Here is a 22,989-nt window from a genome sequence, read left to right as displayed (position 1 = left end):
TATTATCTTCACACCAAAAGCATCTCATCTGGCCGGTTAAACTACAAAGGTCAAAGCCATCTCTGGATGTTACTGTAGGTACACCACCCTTCATTTGCATCCCAATCATTTTTATTATATAAGGCTACAAAATAGTCAGTCCCTTCCTTAGGGACTAACTATAACCATAACTAGAGGTCAAATTCCATAGTGAATTTGAGTTACTGCTTTGTAAAGCACTAGCTAATTCTAATTAGATTCTAAACGAATCTCAGTTTACAGTACAGTTTTAAATCCTAAACACTACTTATTCTCCTGTACACACCTCTCCATACTTTAATGTTCTTCCTTCAGCAGTTGCTTTCCTTCTTAAACCATAAAGCAAATTTACTTTGTCCTTTATTAATTGAAATCAAGTTAGGATATTTCTTCCTGAATTGTAACTAAATATTCTAACCAACCATAACTAGTACAGACCTAAATTACAAGCAATGAAAGCTTTTGTGGCAAACAAATGCCAAGCACTTCATAATTTAAGTGACCTTGCCAAACTTACCAATACCAGTGTTAACTGCCACCTACAAAAGCCTGGCCAACATCCTATGATGCTACTCATTTATCCTTATTTCCACTATTTTTCTTCCTTCCTTACTTTTTAGTGAGTTTTATCCTCATAAATGTTTAATTAGAGGAAAAATACTGAAATATGCATGCTAAATGCACAGCATCTCACCCACTGAATGTCTAAGAGTTTGACCGGTGATGAAGATGGAAGCGGGATCTCCAAGAAGAATATAATCACTAAATTTGAGCCCCTTCTAGCTCACTCACAGAAGTGTAATAAATTATAAAACTTTATAAAAGTCTTTATATATGATTGCTTTCTGCAAATTAAGAGTCAACATAAAAGAAAATTAACTGAATTAAAACGCAGCTGATCTACACAACAGTAACCTATTTTCAGCTACTTATCTCTACAGCAATCCACTAATCCAAAAAGCTATAACAGAACTAGTATTTATCTTAATAGAAGGTTCCCACAAGAATCAAGATTTAAGATAACTTAGGGCAGTTTGACTCTAATCAGACAACCCTTCCCACCAAGTATTGCAGTTCTAAGTATCAGCTTGGAGGGAAAAAAAAAAAAAAAGGCAAGAAATTTTGGCAGACAATTAAGTAACAATTAACCCAGCCATCACTAATCAACATGGTATTGAAATGGCACATAATGGCACATGGCAACCCACTTCACAAATCACCAGAATCTTCTAACCAGGTTAACACTGATTCAGGAAAAATGATATGGAAAGTCACGCCTCAGAAGTGAACAAACTTGAAAGATCCCAAACCACAACACTTACTGTGTCCGGTCTCTTAGAAAAGAGTATTGGTTTAATAATCTTTGCGTTATATTTAAGTAAAACTTCAAAGTATGTGTTCACATTAATTGTATCAACATAGTTATGATACTTACTAGAGTAAACAATGGAAAAACATGTTCTTGCTAAGTCTATTAAAAGTTTAAGAGTATTTAAGTGAAAAAATGTTTCAGAAGTTATCATAATCTTCAAAGGCCAGTTAAAAGTGAAAGCAACTAATTACTGTATGTAGATATGCTCTAGATACACTCTAGATAATGAAGGAGTATGAAGAATCAAGATGAAAGATGAACCATTCTTCCAAATTCTTCTGTGACTACAATTATGAACAAAGGTCCATTCACAGCAAGGCTGCTGTATTTGATATCTGCTTGTCTTTCACAGCAATCACAGCTGTGATTCCAAACTTTTTTGAATCAAAAGATCCCCACTGCCAACTTCTGCATATCACCCAGACTAAGAAATACTTTTATCTTTTTTTTTTTGTGAATGCTATATGCTTAACAGCTAATCAGCTGCAAATCTCTTACAGCTAAAAAAGACTAAAATGAATTTGTTGATCAAACAGCTGTCACCTTTCACCTTTTGCTTTCTTGTCGACTTCAGAAACTTCACACATCAATATTTCTGGTCGCTTCTAACAGGTCATTTAGAAATATTCTCTGAGCCCTTACATACTGACAAGCTGAGCATAACTACTTTGGCCTTGATCATCTCCCTTTTTTGTTCTTCCCCTTTCTCATAGGTCCACATCCACGGGACTGGCATATACATCTCACCGTAACTTCCCAAAGAAGCCCTTCCTTCGTGTTTAGCGCTGCCGAAGTTCACAAAGACAAGTCAAACTGTTGTTCTCATAACATAAGCATATTAAACTCCAATTATTTCTAGATCTTTCAAACCCGTGATTTCCTGTCAAACAAATAGGTATCTTATGCTAGACCTCATAATAGAGTTTCTTTTCATAAACTTCCTTGCGTGCTACTTTGTTGCACTTGAACCTCCCCATAATTGCAGAGGCTCCTTAAAAAAATGAACACAGGTTGCACTTTTTGGGCCATCCACTGATGAGGTTCAGTGTTGCTGCATATCTTCTTTGCTATAGAGCCTGGTGAACGTCTCAAGGAGAAGAAAAAAACAACTTGCATATCCTTCGTTTACATGTGCATGCTCTTTAGATGAGCAGCAATACACTTCTTACTCTGGAGTAAGCTGCACACCCAGTTTGAACTTGTTATTCAAACGGACGAGCCAGGATTAAGTCCAGGTAAAAACAACACGCCTACTGTTACCTGAAAGTAAACTGACGTTTTCCTAAGAAACAAACTAAGTCCCTTTGGCTGTGTGACAATATTTGTTACCGCCAAGCTCCCTGCCTGCCACGCACCGCGCGGCTCACGCTCCCTACTCACGCTCGGTGAACACAACCACGGTCCTCCGAGGCTGGCTTTCCCCTGAGAGAAAGTTCAAAATTAAGAAAGAAATACGCCACAGAGCTCTTTAGAAGTTTAAAGGCGACTCTTCGCGGGATAAAACGACGCCGGAGTTCCCAGGCAGCCCCAGCACGGACCCTTCCCCCCCACACACATCGGTCCCCCCCCCCCACCGCCCGTACTCACAGCGTGACCGTGCGGTTGGGCAGCGCCTCGGGAGGCAGCACCCGGGCGAGCTGCAGGTTGCTGCACACCACCTTCATCTCCACGGGGCCGCCGCCCGCCGCCCCGGCCGCCTTCCCGGCGCTCTTGGGGCGCCCGTCGTACTTACAGCCCGGGGGCAGCGCGGCGCCACCACCGCCGCCCCCCAGCACCGCCGGGAGCAGCAGCAGCAGCAGCAGCGCGGCCAGCAGCCGGGCCGGCCGGCGGCGGCGGTGGGGCCGAGGCGGGCGGCAGGGTGCGCGGCGGCCCGGGGGCAGCATGGCGGGGCCGCGCGGGGCGCTCAGGGCCCCGCTCCTCCCGCAGGAGCCCCGGGGGGAGAGCAGCGAGCTGGGCGCCGCGGCTCGCCGTGGCCTAGCTCCCTGGGGGCGCTGCCGCCATGGGGCGTCGGGAGGGGGCTGCGGGCGGGCAGGAGCCGCCACCGCTGCCGCATCCGCCCTCGTCTTTGTGTCGGGGCCGGGCGGGCTCCGAGCGGCGGCAGCGGCAGCAGCGCCGCCTTCCGCCGGTGTCGGAACCCCGCGGCCGGCGCCCCCCGCCGGGCCTCGGCCTGACCGCGCAAGCGCCGCCGCCTGGGCGGCCTCCAGCGCGCCTGCGCCTCGCCGGCTGAGGGGACGGGGTGGGGAGGTGCTGCTGCCCCCGGGAGAGCCGTGGTGCCTGCCCGGCGTGTGAGCGCCTCCTCGGGGGAACCCCCGGCCGCCCTTCCGCCGCTGTGGGGCACTGCCTGCCGTCGGTGCCTTCCTCCTGCGAGCGCCCTGTCTGGGGGAGTGCCCCCTTCCCAGCGCTGTGGGGGATGGTGGTGCTTTGTGGGCGCCGTTCCCCTCGTTGCTATGCACGTGTGCCTCATCTCTCGTCCCCTGCTCTGGATCCGCGGTTGTCCACAAGGGGCTGTTTCCACTCATGCCTCATGGAAAAAGGGTTATCTTGTGCCTGGGTGCTAAATGGCCTTTGTTGTCATGATGTCTTGCCCTCTTAATTCATCTGTCCTCCTCAGGTCATCCCGGTAAAAACAAGCAACTGTTACTCCCACTTCACAGCCAAGGAGCCAAAAGATGGAAAAAGTCATTTCAATATCATCAATCTCACAGGTTAAACAAACAGAAACACCATATCTACAATGAGTCTTTTCATTATACTCTCGAGACTGCTTTTCTGGGTGTTGTCGGGTCATTTTTGCACTTTTCTAAGCAGCCAGGCTGGCCAGGCCCAAATGCCTTTGTGCCAATGACAGTAGAAGTTCTCAGTGCGTTCTTTGCCTCCAGTATGTGTGAGATTAATAAAAGAACTGTCATCTAACTTGCAACCGAATTACAAGAACTGGCAGCACCTACTTTAAAAGTTTAAGGAAAACTTTCCAGAACCAATGGGAAGTTGTTGGTCCCTAATTAAGAACTCACAAAGCCACATCGTTGCAGAAGAGTGCTGGCAAGTAACACCCTTCAAAATACCCATTGTTACAGAGAAATGCAATGCTAGGTATTGGCACTGACAGCTGCCACAATGAGGATAAGAAAATCTTTAGCATACTGTTTCCTTGAAATGATCTGGAACACCTCAGGTTGCAGCCCAGTTTTAGATGCAACCTAATAAAAGATAAAGGTGGACAACTGGAGTTGTGGATTGTGGCAGCTGGAACAAGGTTTCAGTAACAGCATCAAAATTACTTGGGCGTGTTGTGGATACTCTTTACCTACCACCATGCTCTCTCTCCTCTGTTTTATGGCCTCTTACAAATCAAAATGGAGCCTGTCTCACTTAATGAAATTGTTGACCAGAGTACAAAGAGACCATAGTTCCTTGAACTTTTATATTAGTCACTGAGTCACTCAGCAGGACCAGCCTGATCTGGATGAGATGCGAAGTCACAATTATACTTGAACCAAATTAGGTCAGGACATGAAATACAAAATGACAATGTCTGTGCTCTTATGATGCTATTGTGGCAACCATAAGAAAATATATATCTGATCAACATATAGCTCAGCAGTATAAAGTCAATTCTTCAGTTTGAGGCTTTGTTTTAAACAAATTCAAACTGGAAAGTGAATTTCTGTTGGATCGGTGCTTTGCATCATGGAGCCCCATTATTTTTGACCTGCTATCAGGAGCTTTATATCTGGATTTACTCTATCAAAACATGGCCCAAGATAACTTTTCTACTCAGAATTAGTCTGGAGTTAAGCAGCTCTTCACGTTTTCTACTTTCTTTTGCCTTCACCTATGTCAGTTCTACGGTATGGTTCACTGCACAGCTACATAAAGGTAAGTGCTGGCTGAAGCACAACATGTGAAGGTCAACATGGAGACGTGGAGCTGCTGCTTCTGGCAGAGTATATCACTTCAAACCATTGGCACCACCAGAGTTTTGGCTTAGCATCACCTCAGTTTCAGCGTTGCTAATCAAGATTGCATTTCAGTGCTACTGAAGAGAACATTCCCATTTTTTTCTGCAGCTATTTGTTCTTCTCCCTTGCCTTGCATTTGTGGTAATTCATTGTTTAGACCACATTAGTTTCCAGTTGCATCAGGGAGGTGATCTACATTGTCTCATAACGTAAAGGTGATGATAGAAATGGTGACGAGGAACTATTTCTTCTGGTGACTGCAGTCGTAGACCATTTTAACTCTTGATTTTCCCATAATCCTGAAGAGACAAATTCTCACCACTATTTTTCATATTAATGTCCTGTCCACTTTCGTTCCTTTTATTTTATAGATTCACTTGTTTCTTGACCTTGGTGTTTCTCAACAATCTGCTCTGTTCTCACCACTTCTCTGAGCTCACCCCTGCTAAGGTCTCTAACTATGTTTCCCAGCTGCAAATCTCCTACCATTTTAAGTGATGCCTTTGTTTAAACTGGTACTATTGAAACCTCGAAGTGATTTGTTGATTTTTATTTTGTTGTCTTCTCTTAGTTACTCTGCTTCTGCAGTGAATCTAATTCCAAAGCATATTGTTCCTCACCTGTTTTCAAAAGGCTTGAAAGCTTTAAGCAAAAGGCTGTTCTTGAAGGCTTGTGCTTTTACCCTCATCTTTTCTCCATTGTGCAAATACTGCAACTTCCATTTTCTGCCAAAGATTTGAAAAAGTATTTTTTTACATTGACTCAGAAAAGCTTTTCATCCAAAACATGTCTCACAGGAATCACTTAACATATTTCAACTTTTTTTTCTCTTTTGAAATGTAATTTTTTTTTCCACATTCATTAGATCACTACCTGTATTGTAGTTGTGGTGGTCTAAGGATATAAGGATGAAATTATGTTCTGCAGCTGCTTCAAAAACCAGAAAGTCCTGTTCCTCCTAGATTTCCCACAACCCTTTTACCTTTTAGGTTATATACCCTGTCTCTTGGTCTACCTGTGGTAGTAATCTGATTGTACAATAAACCCATTCAACTCAACAATTAACCTACCCTCTTTTTTTTCCTTTCTCCTTTGTTTTCTGTTTTCTGACAGGTTATGGAGTTGAATCAGCTCAGGGAAGGACTAAAAGATTACCAGTGTCGGAACAAGGCAAGAACACTAGCAAAGGGAGCACAATCTCCTGTCTTAGCAGTAAAGTAAACCAGAATATATAACTTAAAGAAAGACAAGATTTGTAGGGGGAGGCAATATCTTATAGCAGGTGATATGGCTGCAAAAAAGATGGAAAACTGTACCCAAAATTTACAGGACATAGTAGGAGTAGCAACTACTCAAAAATATTCTCTCTTTCTGCAATCTATGCTTCTTTTTCTTAAACAATGAATTAAACAAACAAAAAAAAAAACCCTAACCTTTCTTTCCCTCAATCCTGCAATCCTCTGTCAGTGTTGGTAATCTTGGTGGTGTTGGTAATGCTTTACTTGAGGTGAAACTTGAACTTTTTAAAATGTGTTTTGCTTCCAGATTGCAAACAAGTATGCTTTGTCCTTTTTTCGCTGTTTTCCGTCCCTTCATAAAATCTACCACTAACACATTCAGTTTTGAAAATTAATTTTTTCTCTGTTCATTCTAGTTTACTAATTACAAAATTTTTGTACCCAAGAAATTAGGAAGAGGGGGTGGGAAGTAGGGGAGGGTGAAGGAAATTCTTATCAGCATTTATGTGTAAACAAAGATAGTTTTGGCAGCACTTCAAATCCTTCATGTGTCCTTAGGGTAGAGAGATAAATAGGAGCTCTTAAGTGATTTTTTGTCTGTCTTTCATTCTGATTCTTTACTTTGCTTACTCCTGTCCATTGCTTTTATCAGTTCAGATTTCACATCCCTGCACATTTTTCTTGAGCTATCATCACCTTCATCAAAATGATTGTTCCCTAATTTTCCTCACAAGGGACCATCATGCTGCCCCTACTTCTCACTGCCATGGAGTGTTCTACCTACCACATTTCATCTCTTTCCTTAATGGATTGGGACATATGTTTTGTTTGCTACAGCAATCACCAAGGAAGAGGAAGCATTTGGTTGCTCTTAGCTATGTCTGCAATACTGTGGTTATTTGCTATTCCAAGTAGACAGAGGTGATGATAACTGCTGGCACACACACTGGCTTGCTATTAACCACTAAATCCAAGCAGGCACAGAGTCACCTTTATACAAGTACATCTTGCGCAACTGTAGGTTGTAGTATTACATCTCTGCCTCTGTCAGTTCACTTACTTTGTCCGAGCTCTGCTGTTGGCTTGTGACAAACACAGGCGTTCCCAGATGCGTAGCTGACGTTCGTCATGTTGGACACAACAAACTTGGGTACTGCTGTGTTCGAGGGTCAGGATCTTCAGTGTCAGTAGTAATATATAACTGGGTGAAATTATAGTTTTTAGACTCAGTTGGGAAAACTGAGGAGAAACACTACTTCCCTTTACCTGGTTGTTCCTTTAAGTAGACGTGAGTATTTCAAGAATGCTTTGGCAGACCCCCAAACATTAGTTGGCTTAGTTTGTGAACTTCTTATGGAAAACTTTTTGGAAATGCTTAAAAGAAGACTGCTCTCTAAGTTGTTTATTTAGAAGTCTCTGGTTTTGGTTTTCAGTAAATCCCAAATTAAGCCAGAATTAGACAGTGATATTTTGTATGTTAAAACCTGAAATATCACCAGATGCACTTCTGCAGAAAGAACAGTCGGCCCTGAAGATTTTCATGCTTGATTTTTCTTTGCCTTGAGCAAAGGGAAAAAAAAGTACCATGTGGATTCAGCAGACTCATGCAGGGATCTCATTCCTCCTCTGCTGTCTATAATTGTAGGTGGAAGACTGACTATGAAATACAGTCTCATTGCTAAATTTTTGAAAGCAATGTACACTGCAAAGAAATGTGTAAAATATATTGTGCCAGGTTTCTTTCTGACATGCTATCCAATTACCACTTTTTTAGTATTTGGCCTCCAGATAAATGTTTCATGTGACTTTGAAACCTCTTGGCTTTTTATATATCCAATGTGAATTTTCAATAAAATAAAAATAAAAAAAGTTATAGAAATATATATCTGCATGTGCGAGGAAGAAGTAAATGCAGTTCTTGTAAGACCTTGCATTGAAAATGTTGCTAAAATGTGTAACTGTCACTTTAACCCCTTCTGAAAAGATTGGCATCTGTTAGGCACATTACTCAGCATTAATAGACTTCCAAGCAATAAGCTACTAATAAAAATGGAAATAAAGTACTTTTCCTTCTATTCCTTGTCATATGTCATTAAATACTCTAAAAGATGTTATAATGAAAGTAGGATCCAAAGACACAGATTTAGGGAAGGGAGTAGAATTAGCAGGGAAAATACAAGCTGAACTACTTCGTTACTAACACATCAGTGCTTATGGCTGAAAAGAAGGAAATGGTATTCCAAGATGGTAGTGATTATGTCTAGCCAGATAGATGGGGATTTGCACTGTTGTGTGAACAATGCATATGAAAGAAAAGCTGTCTGATGCTTAAGCATTCAAATGGTTCAGAAGTTAAACTTCCTTAACATGAATACTTTGAAGAATTTCCTGCGTTCCCAAATCTTATCACCTTAGATTTTACAGAACATTAACTCTAGAAAAGTCCCAACTTTATTGGCTGTGTAATGGTGCCTGAAGCAAGAGATTCTCTTTTTCTTCCCCTGCAAAGTGCCTCAAATTGAGGCAGAAAACTCTGAAGAAAAAAATAATGAGAAAGGCTAATATGGTAGTTGAAATAAAAAGGCTACGCTGGCCAGAGGCAAGTGATTTCAGAGTACCATACTGACATGGGAATGTAGCTCAGACAATGTCCTACAGGACTGTGTCAGCCCAGCCACACATCGGGGCTCGGAGGTGTACCTACATCCAGATCCAGCTGATAGAGCAGGAGTTACAGGCCTGTTGGAGGCAAGAGGTACAAGTTGCCTTTGAGACAGAGGCTGTGTTCTTCTTGTTGTCAAGTAACCAAGATACATCTACACCCTATATGCTAAGTAGACACAGTACCATGCAGAGATGCTAAAAAACAGTAAGTGGATAGGAGAAGCAATGTGTTTTACCATGGTACTCCTTCTGAACTCAAACCCATACCTTTCAGCAGGTGGAGCCACAGCAGTAGGTATAGCATGCTCGTCTGGTTGCAGAGCTAGCGCTCTTGTCATTAGAGAAGTGATCTTTGTGCCACCTTCAATTACAATAAAAACATCCAAAAAAATCTGCAGTAAGACTTGCAGTGATCTTTTATCCCAATACATTTTATCCATAGGATTACTTTTACTTCTGTTAAGCAACCACAAGCCATAAAAAATGAAGCAATAGGAAGCATAATAAACAGCAATTAATACATCATTATAGGTTTGCTTCTCGAGGAGGAAGGAGATTGGGAAAACAAAGGATTTTCATGTCAACATCAGCAAAATTTCTGGATCCTGCATTTTGGATACTTCATCATCCTGACATCCACTCACTTCCATAGGCATTTCAAGTGAAACTATCCATTGAAAACCTTTACTCAAGCAGGCCGCACAGACTATTCACTTTTTTGTTGTTTTTGAAGCAACGGGATTTTATCTAGATAAACACAGCACATTAAACATATCCCATGTTCTGTTTTGTATTTCACAGAAACATTTTCAATTGAGATTTAAGTATTTAATTTAGACTTCATAAAACAGTTAATATATATTAAATAAATAGCAACTACATACTCAAACATATTTGCAGAGTATTATGGCTATGCAATAGGTCCATATCAATTTCACAGTTATGAATCTATTACATAACTTTTAATCCTTTGTGAATGTTTAATAATCAGTATTCAAATAACATACATTAACTGTCCTATTAAATCTAAATTAATTGTGGCTCAGGGAACATTAATTTAAAAGGTTACCTATTTTCCCAGCAGATCTGATCTTTGTTTCATATTTTTTCATTAAAATTAGTCTTAAAGACTGAGTAAATTTGTTTCATTTAGAATATAGTTACTAGGTGCTCTGCATATCTGTGAATCACGTTCTGCCAAGCTTCTCTGCTAATAGCAATATTAAAGATTCTCTCCCATTTCCTTCCAGTGTCATTAGCATTACATGAAGATAATAAAATATCACATATTTGTTTAGGAAAGGTAAACTCTTTTGACTGCAAGAACTGACATTCAGCAGTTCATTAAAATCATTGAATAAAAATTCGGCTGTGGGATTTGCACATTGTGAGTTTACAAAATGGCCATCTCTCAGGATGAGATGTAAGACTGAAAATTTACAGAATACATTTCTTCTCTAAATGAATCAGGATCACCACAGAATTGATTTAATAGTAACTGTATCCCTTGCAGTCTTCTGAATAACAAATGTGAGAAGCTAGCATAATGCTAGATTTAGACTTTATATTTTTTATATTTTGATAAAGACTGCATAGCAATGAGCAATAACTGGCATCAGAGTGTTTTGATCTGTGAACCAAGTTGTGTAATTGGAGAAAGGGACAAGATTCACTGAAACTAATGCCAGAAAAAACTGTTGAGTCATGCCACCTAACATATACTACAAAAAAAACATCAAAAGCCTGTATTGACCTCAGTAAGTTATATCCAATTCAAGCTCTCTAGCAAAATATTTCTGAGAACATCCAGAGCTAGACAAGCCATTGCTTCTCTTCAGAATGCATTCCCAATGACTGTTTACCTTCAGTTTTATAGTAAACATACCAGTTTGAACTTTTCTGCCTTCATGTTTATATTTTTAGAATATTGTATAACTATAAAGGCATTTTTCAGCACCCTGTATCTAATTCTCATTATTTTATCCATATATCCTGATTATATCACCTCTCAGTCTTTTTAAAGCCAGTCTCTGTCATACAGAAGGCTTGCCAGCCCTTTTGTGAATCATTTCTTCAGTCTCTACAGTTTCTCAACATATCTTAAAAAAAAACAGTCACCAAAATTACATACAATATTCCAATATTAGTCTCATCAAGGCCATATGACTTCTTTGTTCACACTCATAATTCCTTCTATATTTCCACTGTCTGTGTTTTGTTTTCCTGCCATTGTCCTTTGAGAATCAGTGTTCAGGAGCCCACTGAGCAGTCTTTGGTTTTGTAGATCTACTTTGAGTTCTTTGTCCTGTCTAGGTAGAATACCTGTATATATCTGTGTATGTGGCAATATGAAGATGCATGTAAATTTTTAAATAGAAAGAGCACATCAGGCTGCTTCCCATAGTGCATGTTATTTTTGCATGAAAGACTCGTTATTTCTGAATAAAACTTCTGATGTCTGAGAGTTCTGTTGCATTGGTGCTATAACAACATCTAACAGGCAAACCACAAGTAAAACAGAACAGCACTCCAGCTCTTCCTCCCAATACAGTTCCCACTTGAAATCTGCAATTTTCAGGTTACAATCATGGTGTAGTTTAGGTTGGAAAGGACCTCTTTAGGTCATTTGGTTGAACTCCAGCTCTAAGCAGAACCAACTCCTGTGTTGGATAAGAATTTGTAAAGAACGAGATAAGGTCCCAAACAACCTGATCTAGGTTCCTTGCAAGTTGATGTGCTACAATCCTAAAGAATCTGTATTATTAACCTGTATATATTATCCATCATTATCATGCATCATTACTTTTTCCAGATTGAAAATTAAAATTTTTCATAGTACCAGAACTAAATCTGTAATGAGACACATGAGAAACATCTCAGTGTAAGGAAACATTAGGTGTATTAATTATTGAACACTTAACCCAGATAACATGTATCTTAATGTAAACGTATAGCATTGATTTCTTTTAAACCAGAATGCTGTTTGGTATGGTGTAATGGCACTGAGAGAAATTACATCTGTGAAGTTACCTGAATTGTTCAAACTTTGTGTCAAGAAAGAACAAGCTCAAACACATTTAAGAGGTGTACTTAAAAAAATGGCAGATGTTAATTTATAATTATTCTCTGTTGAACAATTAAATCCTGTATTGACTTTCGCTATACTTTTCCAGATTAAAAATTCATACAAGTCATTATGCTCTGAATATTGTCACAACAGTACTACCACTTCTGCTCCCTGGAATTCACTCAGCTTTACAAGACATATTAAAGCGAACATCTCTGAGTAAGAGCTATGCTTAGCAGACTCTCCTTGGAGTCTCAGCTACAGGTTAATTGAGCACTGCAAAAAAAATGAATCCTTCATAGATGTACGACATTCTTCATGGTCACAGTGATGACTCAAAACCAAGTGTGTTATTTTTACAAGACTTCCAAATATGAAGTATGTAGTTTTGAACTGTATTTTCTCCTTTTCTATGCAGACCTGCTACATTTGTCCATTAGTTCCTATTTTGCATCATCTTGCAGCCAGGCTGTGCTCCCATAAGTTTGCAATGCTGTGTTGTAGTTTTTGCACACACTGCATTTCAAATGTGTCAACTACCTGTTGCTGGCTAGCTTCAAATCTGATAGAAACTTAATATATCTCAATATTTGCTGCAGGAATAAAATAGCATTGGTAAGGGCTCTTCCATAGTTCCCTCTCATGTCGTGATTATCCTGTGAGCTCTTTTCCTTGAAAGCTGAATATTGAGGGAGCTGATGACAGTAACTGCCTTGAAAGAGCACAGGCCTCATAATCTTGTCCAGTCTTTGGAAACAGGGAGTGTTTAAAGAGAGTTAAATTGTGTTAGCTAAAAGAATAATAGACAGATTTACTGTCCTTTAAAATGTTTAGCTGTTTGCAGCTGAACATTGAGTTTAAGGCCAACATCCAGAGAGCTGATGAGATTTAAGTAATAAATGTCTTTGTGAATCAGTCCTCAGCTACTTAAGAACCAGATATTTTATATTACTTTGCCCTTTTCAAACAGTACCTATTTTCTTTGTCTTGATAGGACTTAATTTTTCTTTCTCATATAAAGCCAAACATTACATCATTTCTGGCTCTTGTCATGCTATTTCTTCCTGTAGTGCTGTAACACTGATGTTGTAGCCCTAGCTCTAGCTTGGCTAGAGCAACGATCTGTAATTTGTTGATTCATGATCCAAAAATAATACGCAAACAGCAGCGCCAACGTTTTACCTTGCTGCAGATATGCACACTTACGGAAAACAAGAAGTATGGGCAACAAGAGAGGGTATGGCCTTGTAGGCCAAAGACAGAATCCATTCCTCTCATCCAGTTTGCGTACAACTTTCTCCTTTGCCCACTGAAGTCATTTATTGCTCAAAGTAGGTTTTATTAGTCAAGTCTTACTTAGTGTTTACTGTTTAATTTAAAATCTGTCTCCACTTACTTCTTTGCTTCTGGAGACCAAGGAGGATTGGGGTTAAATTTATATTAAAATTTTAAAGAAAAGAATAAGTGAGGGATAAGGAAAGATGAAGAATTATAGGCCACTAAATTTAACTTCAATACCTGACAAATAACTAAAACGATTAGCAAAGCAAGAGCAATCAGTATGTAAACAGCTTGAAGAAAATACAGTGATAAATTGGTAACACATTTGTAAAAAGCACAAATCAAGTGAAAACAAACTAATTGTTTTTTTTAATAGAATAACGAATGCATAAAGGAAAAGTGGTAGACACAGAACTTCTTAATATTAGTAAGACACTGATAATGGTTGCTCATTGCATTCTTAGAAAGAAGCCAAATCAAGTTGGATTAGGTGAAACCACCATAAATTGACTACACAGGTAAATAAATCAAACACTGAGAATCTTAATGAACAGTTGAGCTGGTAGCCAGGAAGAGATCAAAAACATTTTAGATGATCAGACATCCCACATAGATCAATTTAGACCTGAAGGGTGTTTTGCTTGCCTTTTTTTTTTTAAAAAAAAAAAAGAAAACTATCATAAAGCAGCATCTAGCGTAAGAAACACCTAAATAAAGAAACTGAGCAGAACAGCAGAAATGTCATCCATTTTGGTTCCATGCCAGCACCAAATACCTTACATCAGCATCGTTTTTCTGCTACACAGCTGAGTTTCTTTATTTAGACATGTTAAATACTCCAGAGCATATCTAAATAGAGCTTTGATTACTGCAGGATTATCTCAAATTTATTTATTGACGTTGCTTCTGTTGACTGATATTTCTGTCCATCTAAAAATTGCATGATTCATGAAATGTTTATGCCCTGTTGTTGTGACTGAGAAAAATGTCTAGTAGCATCAAGTCTCTGAGAACTTTTGCTCTGTTTTCTTTATGAAACATAATAAAGATTCTTATGTTTATTCATTTGTTTTACCACAGCAAATAGGCACACTGTTGGTAGTTAGCCACCTACGCATTTTGACACGTAAGAAAATATTTTGGAAAATAAAACAAAATTTTGTTCTTGTCCCAAAAGCTGATCACTGAGATGTGACTGGAGACAATATTTGCCAGAGATGCGAGAGCCCAAGATATCTGAGAATTCTTTGTAAGCTTTATAGACAGCAATTGTAGCAAGTACATCAGCTTCATCAACATTGTCAAGATTTTTCATAGCTTTTAAGGGAAAGGAACCTCTTTTTTTTTTTTTTAGAAATCTTAAAGAAGGATTATCAGGTTAGTTTTCGAGATTCTTATGAAACTATCTTCCCAAGTAAGAAGGGTAGCACAAACCTGAACAGTGTGCACTAATCAGATCTAACAAGAGAAGATAACAAATGTATTTTAGATACTAGAGTAGAAATATAGTGTTGAAAGGAGACATCATGTGTAAAAGAAAGAAATCCAAAGCATGGAGAATAAGGAGATGCAATAAAAAAGTGTTTTACACGAGAAAAAGCAAATACCATTGTGTTAACAGTTGATTTTGTCTGTCCATACAGATTGCAGTAGTGCTTATTTTAATGTATATTGATTAGAACCAGTAAGATATAGGCAACAAATAAAATCCTAGTCAGTAAAACTTCTGTCACAGTCACTTCTGCACCCTTAACATTGTCCACATAGCATTAAAGTTGGAAAAAAATGCAAAATCACTTCTGATTTCATCAGGAACGGCTTTGCACTCACAAGCACTGTGCCTTCTAATTTCAGCAAAGTACCACATGACTTGAATAATTAATGTTTAAAAGGGCAAGGATAAAATATCATTAAATAGATTGGGGTTACAAGATTGGATGCTTATATTTAAAGGTATAGAGAAGTATTTCATTAAGTTTCTTCAGTTAAAGTATGGCAAGTAAAGATGCAAAAAATAAGGTAACTCTGTTCCCCTCCATGATGAATGCTACCTCAATGTGCATACTAATACAATTTCAATATTACCTGAAGATAAATTTAAGAGTCCAAAACATATAATAAAAATGAATGGATTTAGTTTTTTTCTCTTTATAACTCAATTTCTCAATAACTCACAGGCATATTCATTTCATAGAAAAGAATAAAAACAAAGCTTAATAACCTACAAATACCTGTGTATATTAATTAGATGGAAAATAGTACTTGCTGAGAACAAAGGGAGATTGCAGAGAGGAATTTTTTTTTTCAATGAGTATAGTAGAAAGTAAATACAAATGACTGTGCAATTGTTATTACTGGAGACACCTATGGCTACAGATGCCGCTGCTGTGTCAAAATAGAAGACATGAGATTTATTAAATTAGTTTCTCCTGGCAGTAGACATTATAAGACTTCAAATTCCAAGTCAGAGGCTACGAAGATATTTCAGTACTCTTCCACTTAGGAAGTCCACATGCACCAGTACTTCCTTCTGATGATGCAGTGTGTCAGGCACTTTTTACAAAAGTTCCTGGGAAGGGTGTACTCAATCAGATGTCCCCATTCTTACATGCCAGCTAATTACCATCTTCTTTTACACACTGGTGTTTTGAAGCAGCTCACACAGGGTAGAGATTGTGTAAACCTCTGTACTCTTAAGTTTACTGTTCTTCCTTATAAGTTATAATGGATTTAAGTACTTGACTTTCTATTCTAGAATTAAAATAATTTGTTATAGCATAACTAGACAGATTTATTCATAAGTAACAATATTTTTACTTAAAAGAACCATACAACATCTTACTTCGGGAGGTCTGGTCAGAGATTATAGCTCAAAATATGTTTTAAGGAATGTTTCCTAGAAGATTTAGAAGGGTACATTTTTCCTTTATAAATGAGAAGTTGTAGTGTAACCATGTATATACAAACACACACAGATAAATAGTTCTCCAAGAGCTTTAAATTGTTTTAATTGTTTTAACCCCATAGAAATGCATTTGGCACTTAATCATATGTAAGAATGTAAAACAAGAAAACAAGGTGACAAATATTAATATGGTTATAGATATGTTCTTTCTGAGTGCTTCCAGAAGGAAAAAAAAAAAAAAAAGTAGATAGGGGTTTTGTGGTATGATGGAGGTGAAGAGATTTCAGTTACAGCAGTGTAAGAAATTTCAGGCTCAAATTCTCATTGCTCATAATTACTATTCTCCAAGTGCCAGTTTAGTGAGAAACAGAAAGGCCAGAATCTGAAGATTCTTAAGTGAGCTATCAGCATAATTTATTTTCAAAGACACCTCTCACAAATCTCTACCAACATTTTTTTCCATCAAAGAGGTACAGTTTCTTCTGAGGTGCAGTGAAGAGTATTGCACAGTGATCCATTACACAATGGCCTAAACCAAAAATCGAAGGCCATATCTGACTAAGAGCAGGTGTCAGGAACAGGAAGATTCTAAACAGGCAGAATTGTAATACTGAACATTTAGCCAAGGGAAATACTACAATACACATTATCTGTTTCATTGAGTATAGTCATTCCAATTTCCATTTGCAATCTGGAAGAAGATGTTTCTAACAGCCATGATTTGATCCTCTTGTGGGACATATATCCAAGACATGCAAGACTCTCAAAACATCTATGCTGCACTCAAAACAAACCAAAAACCAGAACACTAGCTCTTGCACATACTAACTATAGCAGAGGCAACCCATAACAGAGCTGTGAATAGCTGTATGTCTATGGCTAAATGGCCAACACCAAGATCAGTGCAGGCTTGCCATCTAAGTATTTATGCAAATCCTTAGTAGATTGCTAAGCACAATTGCTGGTACAGTATCACGACTAACAGCACTTAAGCTAGTTAGCTGAAACTCTAACCTCTGTAAGCGGACAGAGTTAAACATAACCTTCATTACAGCTTAGATTTACTGCAAGAAGGAAGAGCATCACTCCTGACTTGCTGTTGAGATTCCCCATTTCCTTGAAGTGGCTTCTGGTTCTGTTATTGACTTTATCTAATTTTACACAGGGTGAGGAGACCTAATTACATACAATTTTCAGCTTTGGTCCACAGGGCCTAAGCCTTCTCCAAGCATTAGTTTAGACTGAGAGAAAGTTCATTAGCTCAGTGGGGGTTCACAGTCCTTCATCTGAAGTATCTTCTAAAGCACTTCCACACACACACAACGGTGGATGCACTGATTCCAGTCCAGTATATCACCCCTTATGCTCCTAGCTGATAAACAGATTTCAGTGAAAAAATAATAGTAGTGAAAACCCTAAGAGAGATGGAAAGTTGGGATGACCTTCTCAGGGCATGAGAGCAGCCATAGGGAGGTGAAGCTTTATGAATTACAATTAATTTATTCATGACACAGGAAGAAAAAAAAAAAGTGAAGGTGCCTAAAAAGACTTCAAAATAAATTATACTGTATTAGTGCACTAGGATCTAGACATACATTTCAACATAGTTACGTTAGGTCTATAAATAATAGCACGGCTGGATTTCACTCAGGGCTCCAATTGCAGTAACTTCATTGTAAATCAAGTCTTATTTCACCAGTCTTACCCACTTTTGCCACAGGAAAAAGCCCTTTGTAATCCCATCAAATACCTATTTCCTTGCTTTCTCCACATTTTACCCTACCAATCTGAGATGCAGCCAGATTTTGTCTGACTCTCAGTGGTCAGGAAACTTAGTGCTCATATCATGTTATTTTGACTAAGAGCATAACCATATCATAACTACTTCACATTGAATAATCCTTTGTGATTCTGGAGCTGGATAAAAGAGCTGTAAGTCTTAGCAAGTCTATATTTTTGGCTTAAAATGCTTGGAGTGGTTGAGCTGATACTCTGTACATCATCTGCCTCGCTTAGGTAGCATTTGTCAGTGAAACACACTCATCCTCAGTATTTGCACCCCAGATAGTCTGGCAAGTTATTATATTCATATCTTCAGAGTGTGCTCCAATTTTCCTAGGCTCTTTTCTGAATAGGGTATATAATATCAGAAGAACAATTCTGTCTTCATAAATGATGCCCATGTTGATGACTGTGTTGTTTATAAAACTTACCTATTCTACAATCAAACAGTATATTATAAAAATGTGAAAAATATAATGTTTATTTTAGGATCTTACAGATATACAGCTGAAGACCTCCTTCCTTTCCTACATGCAAATGCTATTAAAATCACCTTTTCAGAAATTAAACAGTATTAGGTAGACTCTCAGTTAAGATAGATTTACCTCAAAAATGCGTTCATCCCTCCCTTCAAAAGTAAAGCCCCAAAGCAAAATGCATAGAGTTGCCAGCAGCTTTAGTTTAAGCTAAAATTAGCCATGCTGATTAAGTGGATTTTGCATAACCTTAACTATTAATCCTTCATATTGGTCTTCTTTTCTTTGAAAAATCTTGGAAGTACCAATAACCTAAAGGTTTATACAGTCACTTTTTAATACTACTTAGTTAAGATTTAATCCTTCATATAATAGTTAACATTGGCACCATCTTTTAATAGCTCAAGATTTCTAACAGCCACTTGCTGAACAAAACAGGCACTTGAAATTCCAGGGAAATAATAGCAGCAGACATAAAGCAGAAGAACTTTGATTTAAAGAATTAAAAAATGTACTTACAAGAGATAAAACTAGAGTAACAGTAAGCTAATCTTTCAGTTTTCACCCTTTCTTTAAACAGCATTCTTTCCACAGTAGATTCTCTCCCCCTCCATTTTCTTTAACTCAGGTCCTTATTTTCTAACAGCTAGATTGTCTCCCATCTTAACTGGCCAAGAAAGACATAAATTCAGTTTCCTAGTGAGACCAACGTGGAATTTGTTTCCAAGACTCTCTTTTATAGCAGCCCTCGTTTTATAGGCTCTTCCTCTGCAAAGGCAAGATAGAACTGAGTCTTGGATCTTTCTATTGACGTCTAAGGGAAATTAAATTCCCAAATTAAAAGTTGAAATCATTCCTATTGTCAGATCAGGACAAGGGAGAATCAGGTAGATGTTCTTCATGAGGTAGTGCCTCATTGAAAACGAGACTCTTGTTTGGGGCTGGTCTTGCTAACAGAGGGTGCTCTCCCTGAAGATTAATCTAACTTGTTTTGCTTCAGATTTGCTTCAGGCTAAGAGTGCGAATATGGTTAGTTACCCAAGCTTGACCGACACCTGGAAGCTCATTAGTTTACGATAATTCCTTTGTGTGCCCAAGCCCTGCCTCAGCATTCTACAGCATTTGCTTATATGACTTTTTGTACGAAACGTAATCAACCTTCACATTTTTGTAATAATTGGCATTGTCTGAGATTTATTTTTTGTCACCAATATTTGGAAGAGAATTTGGCAGCCACAGTGATTCTGCTTTCTGCACTTTAGATGTGTGTAACAGAAATCTAAAAAATGAGTAATTGTAGGTAGCTAGTAATTATAGTTCATACCTTTGCTTTGTCAGTCAAATGATTTAAAAAAAATCAATTATAAAGCAGATTATTAATTAAGTGAACAATAAACATCTTTACTCTTTTATATCACTTAGGCTTTTTTCTTCTGTGTTCAAAGATTTATTCATTAATTGCTTTAAACATCACTTAATCAGTAGTGAACTCAGAGCAGCTGAGAGTTGTGTTTTGTTTATATATTTGATCAATACAACCAGCTGAAAACTTTCAGATCATTGATCATGTCATATTCTGCTGAGTAATTTGCCAGTGAAACTGGATATTTGGAAACTGATGACTTAGTGGTTCAAAGGTCGATTTAGTAAAACACTGAAGTTGGCTAAAAGAGACCTTCCCCCCCCCCCCTTTTTTTTCAGTGGTTGGTCTTCTGGATGGTCCATGATCTCATCTCCACTACAGTTTTCATCTCCTCTTAAATAATGACAGATTGTTTTTCCATAGATCACCTTACTCTGCTGTCTGTGCTATATCGAAAAACTACCAGTAATAGTATTCCAAATAGAGACCATATTGACAGCTATAATTTTCTTAATGTTTTCTTTCTTTCCTTTTCAGTTATTTATAACTTTGTCAAGCTTTCACCTTTACAGCTGAAATTTCTCAGATATGATTACTGACCAAAGGTCAGTTTTATCCTGGTTACTTACTATTTTAAGTTTTGACAAAAATCATTTCATCCAGCTTGTGATCATATGTCATGTAACTGTTTCCTTTTTTTCATGTGAAGGATTGTGTTTTTGCCTGCACAATTTTAAGCAACACTCATATCTGAAGACTTTGAAATTTAGCTTGGCATATACTTAGTTTAGCCATGTTCTTTTCAGTGCTTTATTAACAGTCTATTCCTATTTGATAGAGTTATACAGATTATCCAAGCTATTTTTCTTTTTCATTAGTATGGACCATGTGCGGAAAGAAATAGAACTTCAAGAAACTAATGAAAATTATGTGTTTGCCAATATTTGGAAACTTGAATTACTTCCTCTCCTCTTGGAGAGGTTCATGTTTCAGAATAAGTGCACACAAACATTTATCTCACTAAGTGATGCAGTGACTTCACTTAGGAAATAAGCACCTAGGAGAGACTCCACAGTGGTCAAAGAATTATAAAGAGACATCGTGCCTGAAAAAGTGAGTGGCATGAGTGATCTCATGGAAGGTTGCAGTGAATTGGGTAATGGCATTATTCCATAAATTTCCTTGAATTAGGCTCAAATAGTTTAAAAAAAAAAAAAAAAAAAAAAGGGCTATTTCCAGCTTTCAACAGAAACTTCCCTTCATTTATCATAGTGATGAATAGCTACACTATGTATACACAAACAGAGTTTGAGAAGAGTTTGTATTCAAGTTTTAATGATTGTTAAGGGGATAAATTTTAAAGTGATAGGTGGACAACAGCAGAGGGAAACCACAACAGAAAAGCGTAGCAGTTTTCTGATGCTGTCCAATGAAAAAGCTATTGTTTGCAGATAGATTTGCTGCATCTGTTAAAATTCTAGTTCTACCATCAAATACTTATCTACCTTCTTATTAGATTGTGATCACAACTCACTTCAAAGGCAATTCTAATTATTTCTTTTATAAAACCACCTCTTTCCCTGACAGATTCAGAGGAGAAATTTGAATGATAAAAAGGTAATCTCTAACATCATTTACAGTGTTCGTGTTTGAATTGGTTGTATACTGAACACAAGCCTTTAAGATTTACTTCTCCACAGGAGCTGAGATGTGGTAGTATTGAATTTAATAGGCAATCATTCAACTTTTTAACTTTTAAAATGCAAAATAAATTTAGTACAGAAGACTTGCCATTGCAACGTTACGGATGAAAAGATACATTTCAGCATCCACTTGGCAGTACATACAAGTTACTGCATACAAAATATTCAGAACGGGAGAGCTGGCATACATGATTTTGAATTTAAGGTCTTCTTTCTGACATTTTAACATCTAAGTTATAAAGCTCTGTTAATGTCTATTTTTGAAGGGCTATTCCGAGCTTCATATTCTGTTGAGCATTTCTACACATTGCTTTCCAGGACAAAGCAACACAACTTACTTTAATTAAATCTAACAAAAAACTTCCAGATTTCCATTTTTCTAATTGTGTATGGGAGAACAAAACATATATCTGCACATTTTCCTAACTCTTCAGAAATGTGCATAGTGAGAGATAATAATTTTACAGTAGAGGCGAGAATGTATAGGTAGGTATTGTCCCCTGAAAAAGACATTTGCTTGATGAAAGATCTAAATGTTTTCCTAATCCTGATATTGAGCTTTTATATGGATTTTGAGAATTCATTTATCTTTTCTCTAGGGACTCTCTTCTCCTTCATAGCACCTTTTCAGGCACAGAGAAAGAAGATCTGAGCATAACAGCACTGGAATCTTTTTGCACTGGAAATTGTTTACTGTATTCTAAACAACTGGTGTTGTTTTGTTTTTGTTTTATAGTACTTTTCCTTTGACAGTGTTATTCCCAACTTACTGTGTTCTCGTTCCATCTGGGAATTCTTCTCATTGGAAAATTCAGCACATGGAAGGAAAAAAATGCCAAAAAAAAAGTTCAAAAATGCATGTCACCCCTTTTTTAATTGAAAATAAGAATTTGGGAAGAGAATAAACCAATGCCTACATAAATTAATGGCTGTAAAGTATTCCATGCAAATAGCTAGATATTGCCAGAAACAAAAGTTATACTAATCACGAGATCTTCTCTTAAGAAAATATTCCAAGCTTGCTTTGTCATGCTGACATTCTCATCGAAATTTCCTGGGAGAACAAAAGTTTTGTTTTGTTTGAACCTTCTCCTTGAAAGGCAAAGGTATGCTTAAGGCACTACTCCAGCTGTATAACAATTGCAAGCTTTATAACCA

The 22,989-nt window shown here is 38.0% G+C and overlaps 2 protein-coding genes across 2 annotated transcripts in view; both read right to left on the bottom strand.

The window, feature by feature from the left end:
• Positions 1-4,053, bottom strand: part of ADGRA3 (adhesion G protein-coupled receptor A3) — a 54,223-nt gene extending 50,170 nt beyond the window's left edge. Inside the window, exon 1 of the mRNA XM_080590847.1 lies at positions 2,978-4,053. Coding sequence (XP_080446973.1) covers positions 2,978-3,909 — 932 coding nt within the window. The 5' untranslated portion in view covers positions 3,910-4,053. The remainder of the gene's footprint in view (positions 1-2,977) is intronic.
• A 237-nt stretch (positions 4,054-4,290) lies between these two features.
• Positions 4,291-20,822, bottom strand: LOC308194691 (uncharacterized protein). The gene is made up of 4 exons (XM_080590903.1): positions 19,285-20,822; positions 9,522-9,615; positions 5,973-6,077; positions 4,291-4,590 (listed from the first exon to the last, which is right to left on the bottom strand). Exons 1-4 carry the CDS (start codon positions 19,346-19,348, stop codon positions 4,401-4,403), a joined length of 453 nt encoding a protein of 150 aa, XP_080447029.1. The 5' UTR covers positions 19,349-20,822; the 3' UTR covers positions 4,291-4,400.
• Between the last annotated feature and the right edge of the window lie 2,167 nt (positions 20,823-22,989).

Source organism: Anser brachyrhynchus (genome assembly GCF_964034855.1).
Source record: "Anser brachyrhynchus genome assembly, chromosome: 4".
Classification (NCBI taxonomy): domain Eukaryota; kingdom Metazoa; phylum Chordata; class Aves; order Anseriformes; family Anatidae; genus Anser; species Anser brachyrhynchus.
The sequence above is the reverse complement of the archived record's forward strand: the minus strand, read 5'-3'. Positions and strand labels throughout refer to the sequence as shown.

Excerpts from the sequence above, each read along its gene's own strand:
- LOC308194691 (XM_080590903.1), bottom strand. The coding sequence starts at position 19,348 with ATGCTGTTTAAAGAAAGGGTGAAAACTGAAAGATTAGCTTACTGTTAC. Across the intron at positions 9,616-19,284 it reads TTACTCTAGTTTTATCTCTT|GTGGCACAAAGATCACTTCT; the intron begins GTAAGTACATTT and ends TTGTAATTGAAG. Across the intron at positions 4,591-5,972 it reads TTCAAGCCTTTTGAAAACAG|GTTGCATCTAAAACTGGGCT; the intron begins GTGAGGAACAAT and ends ATCTTTTATTAG.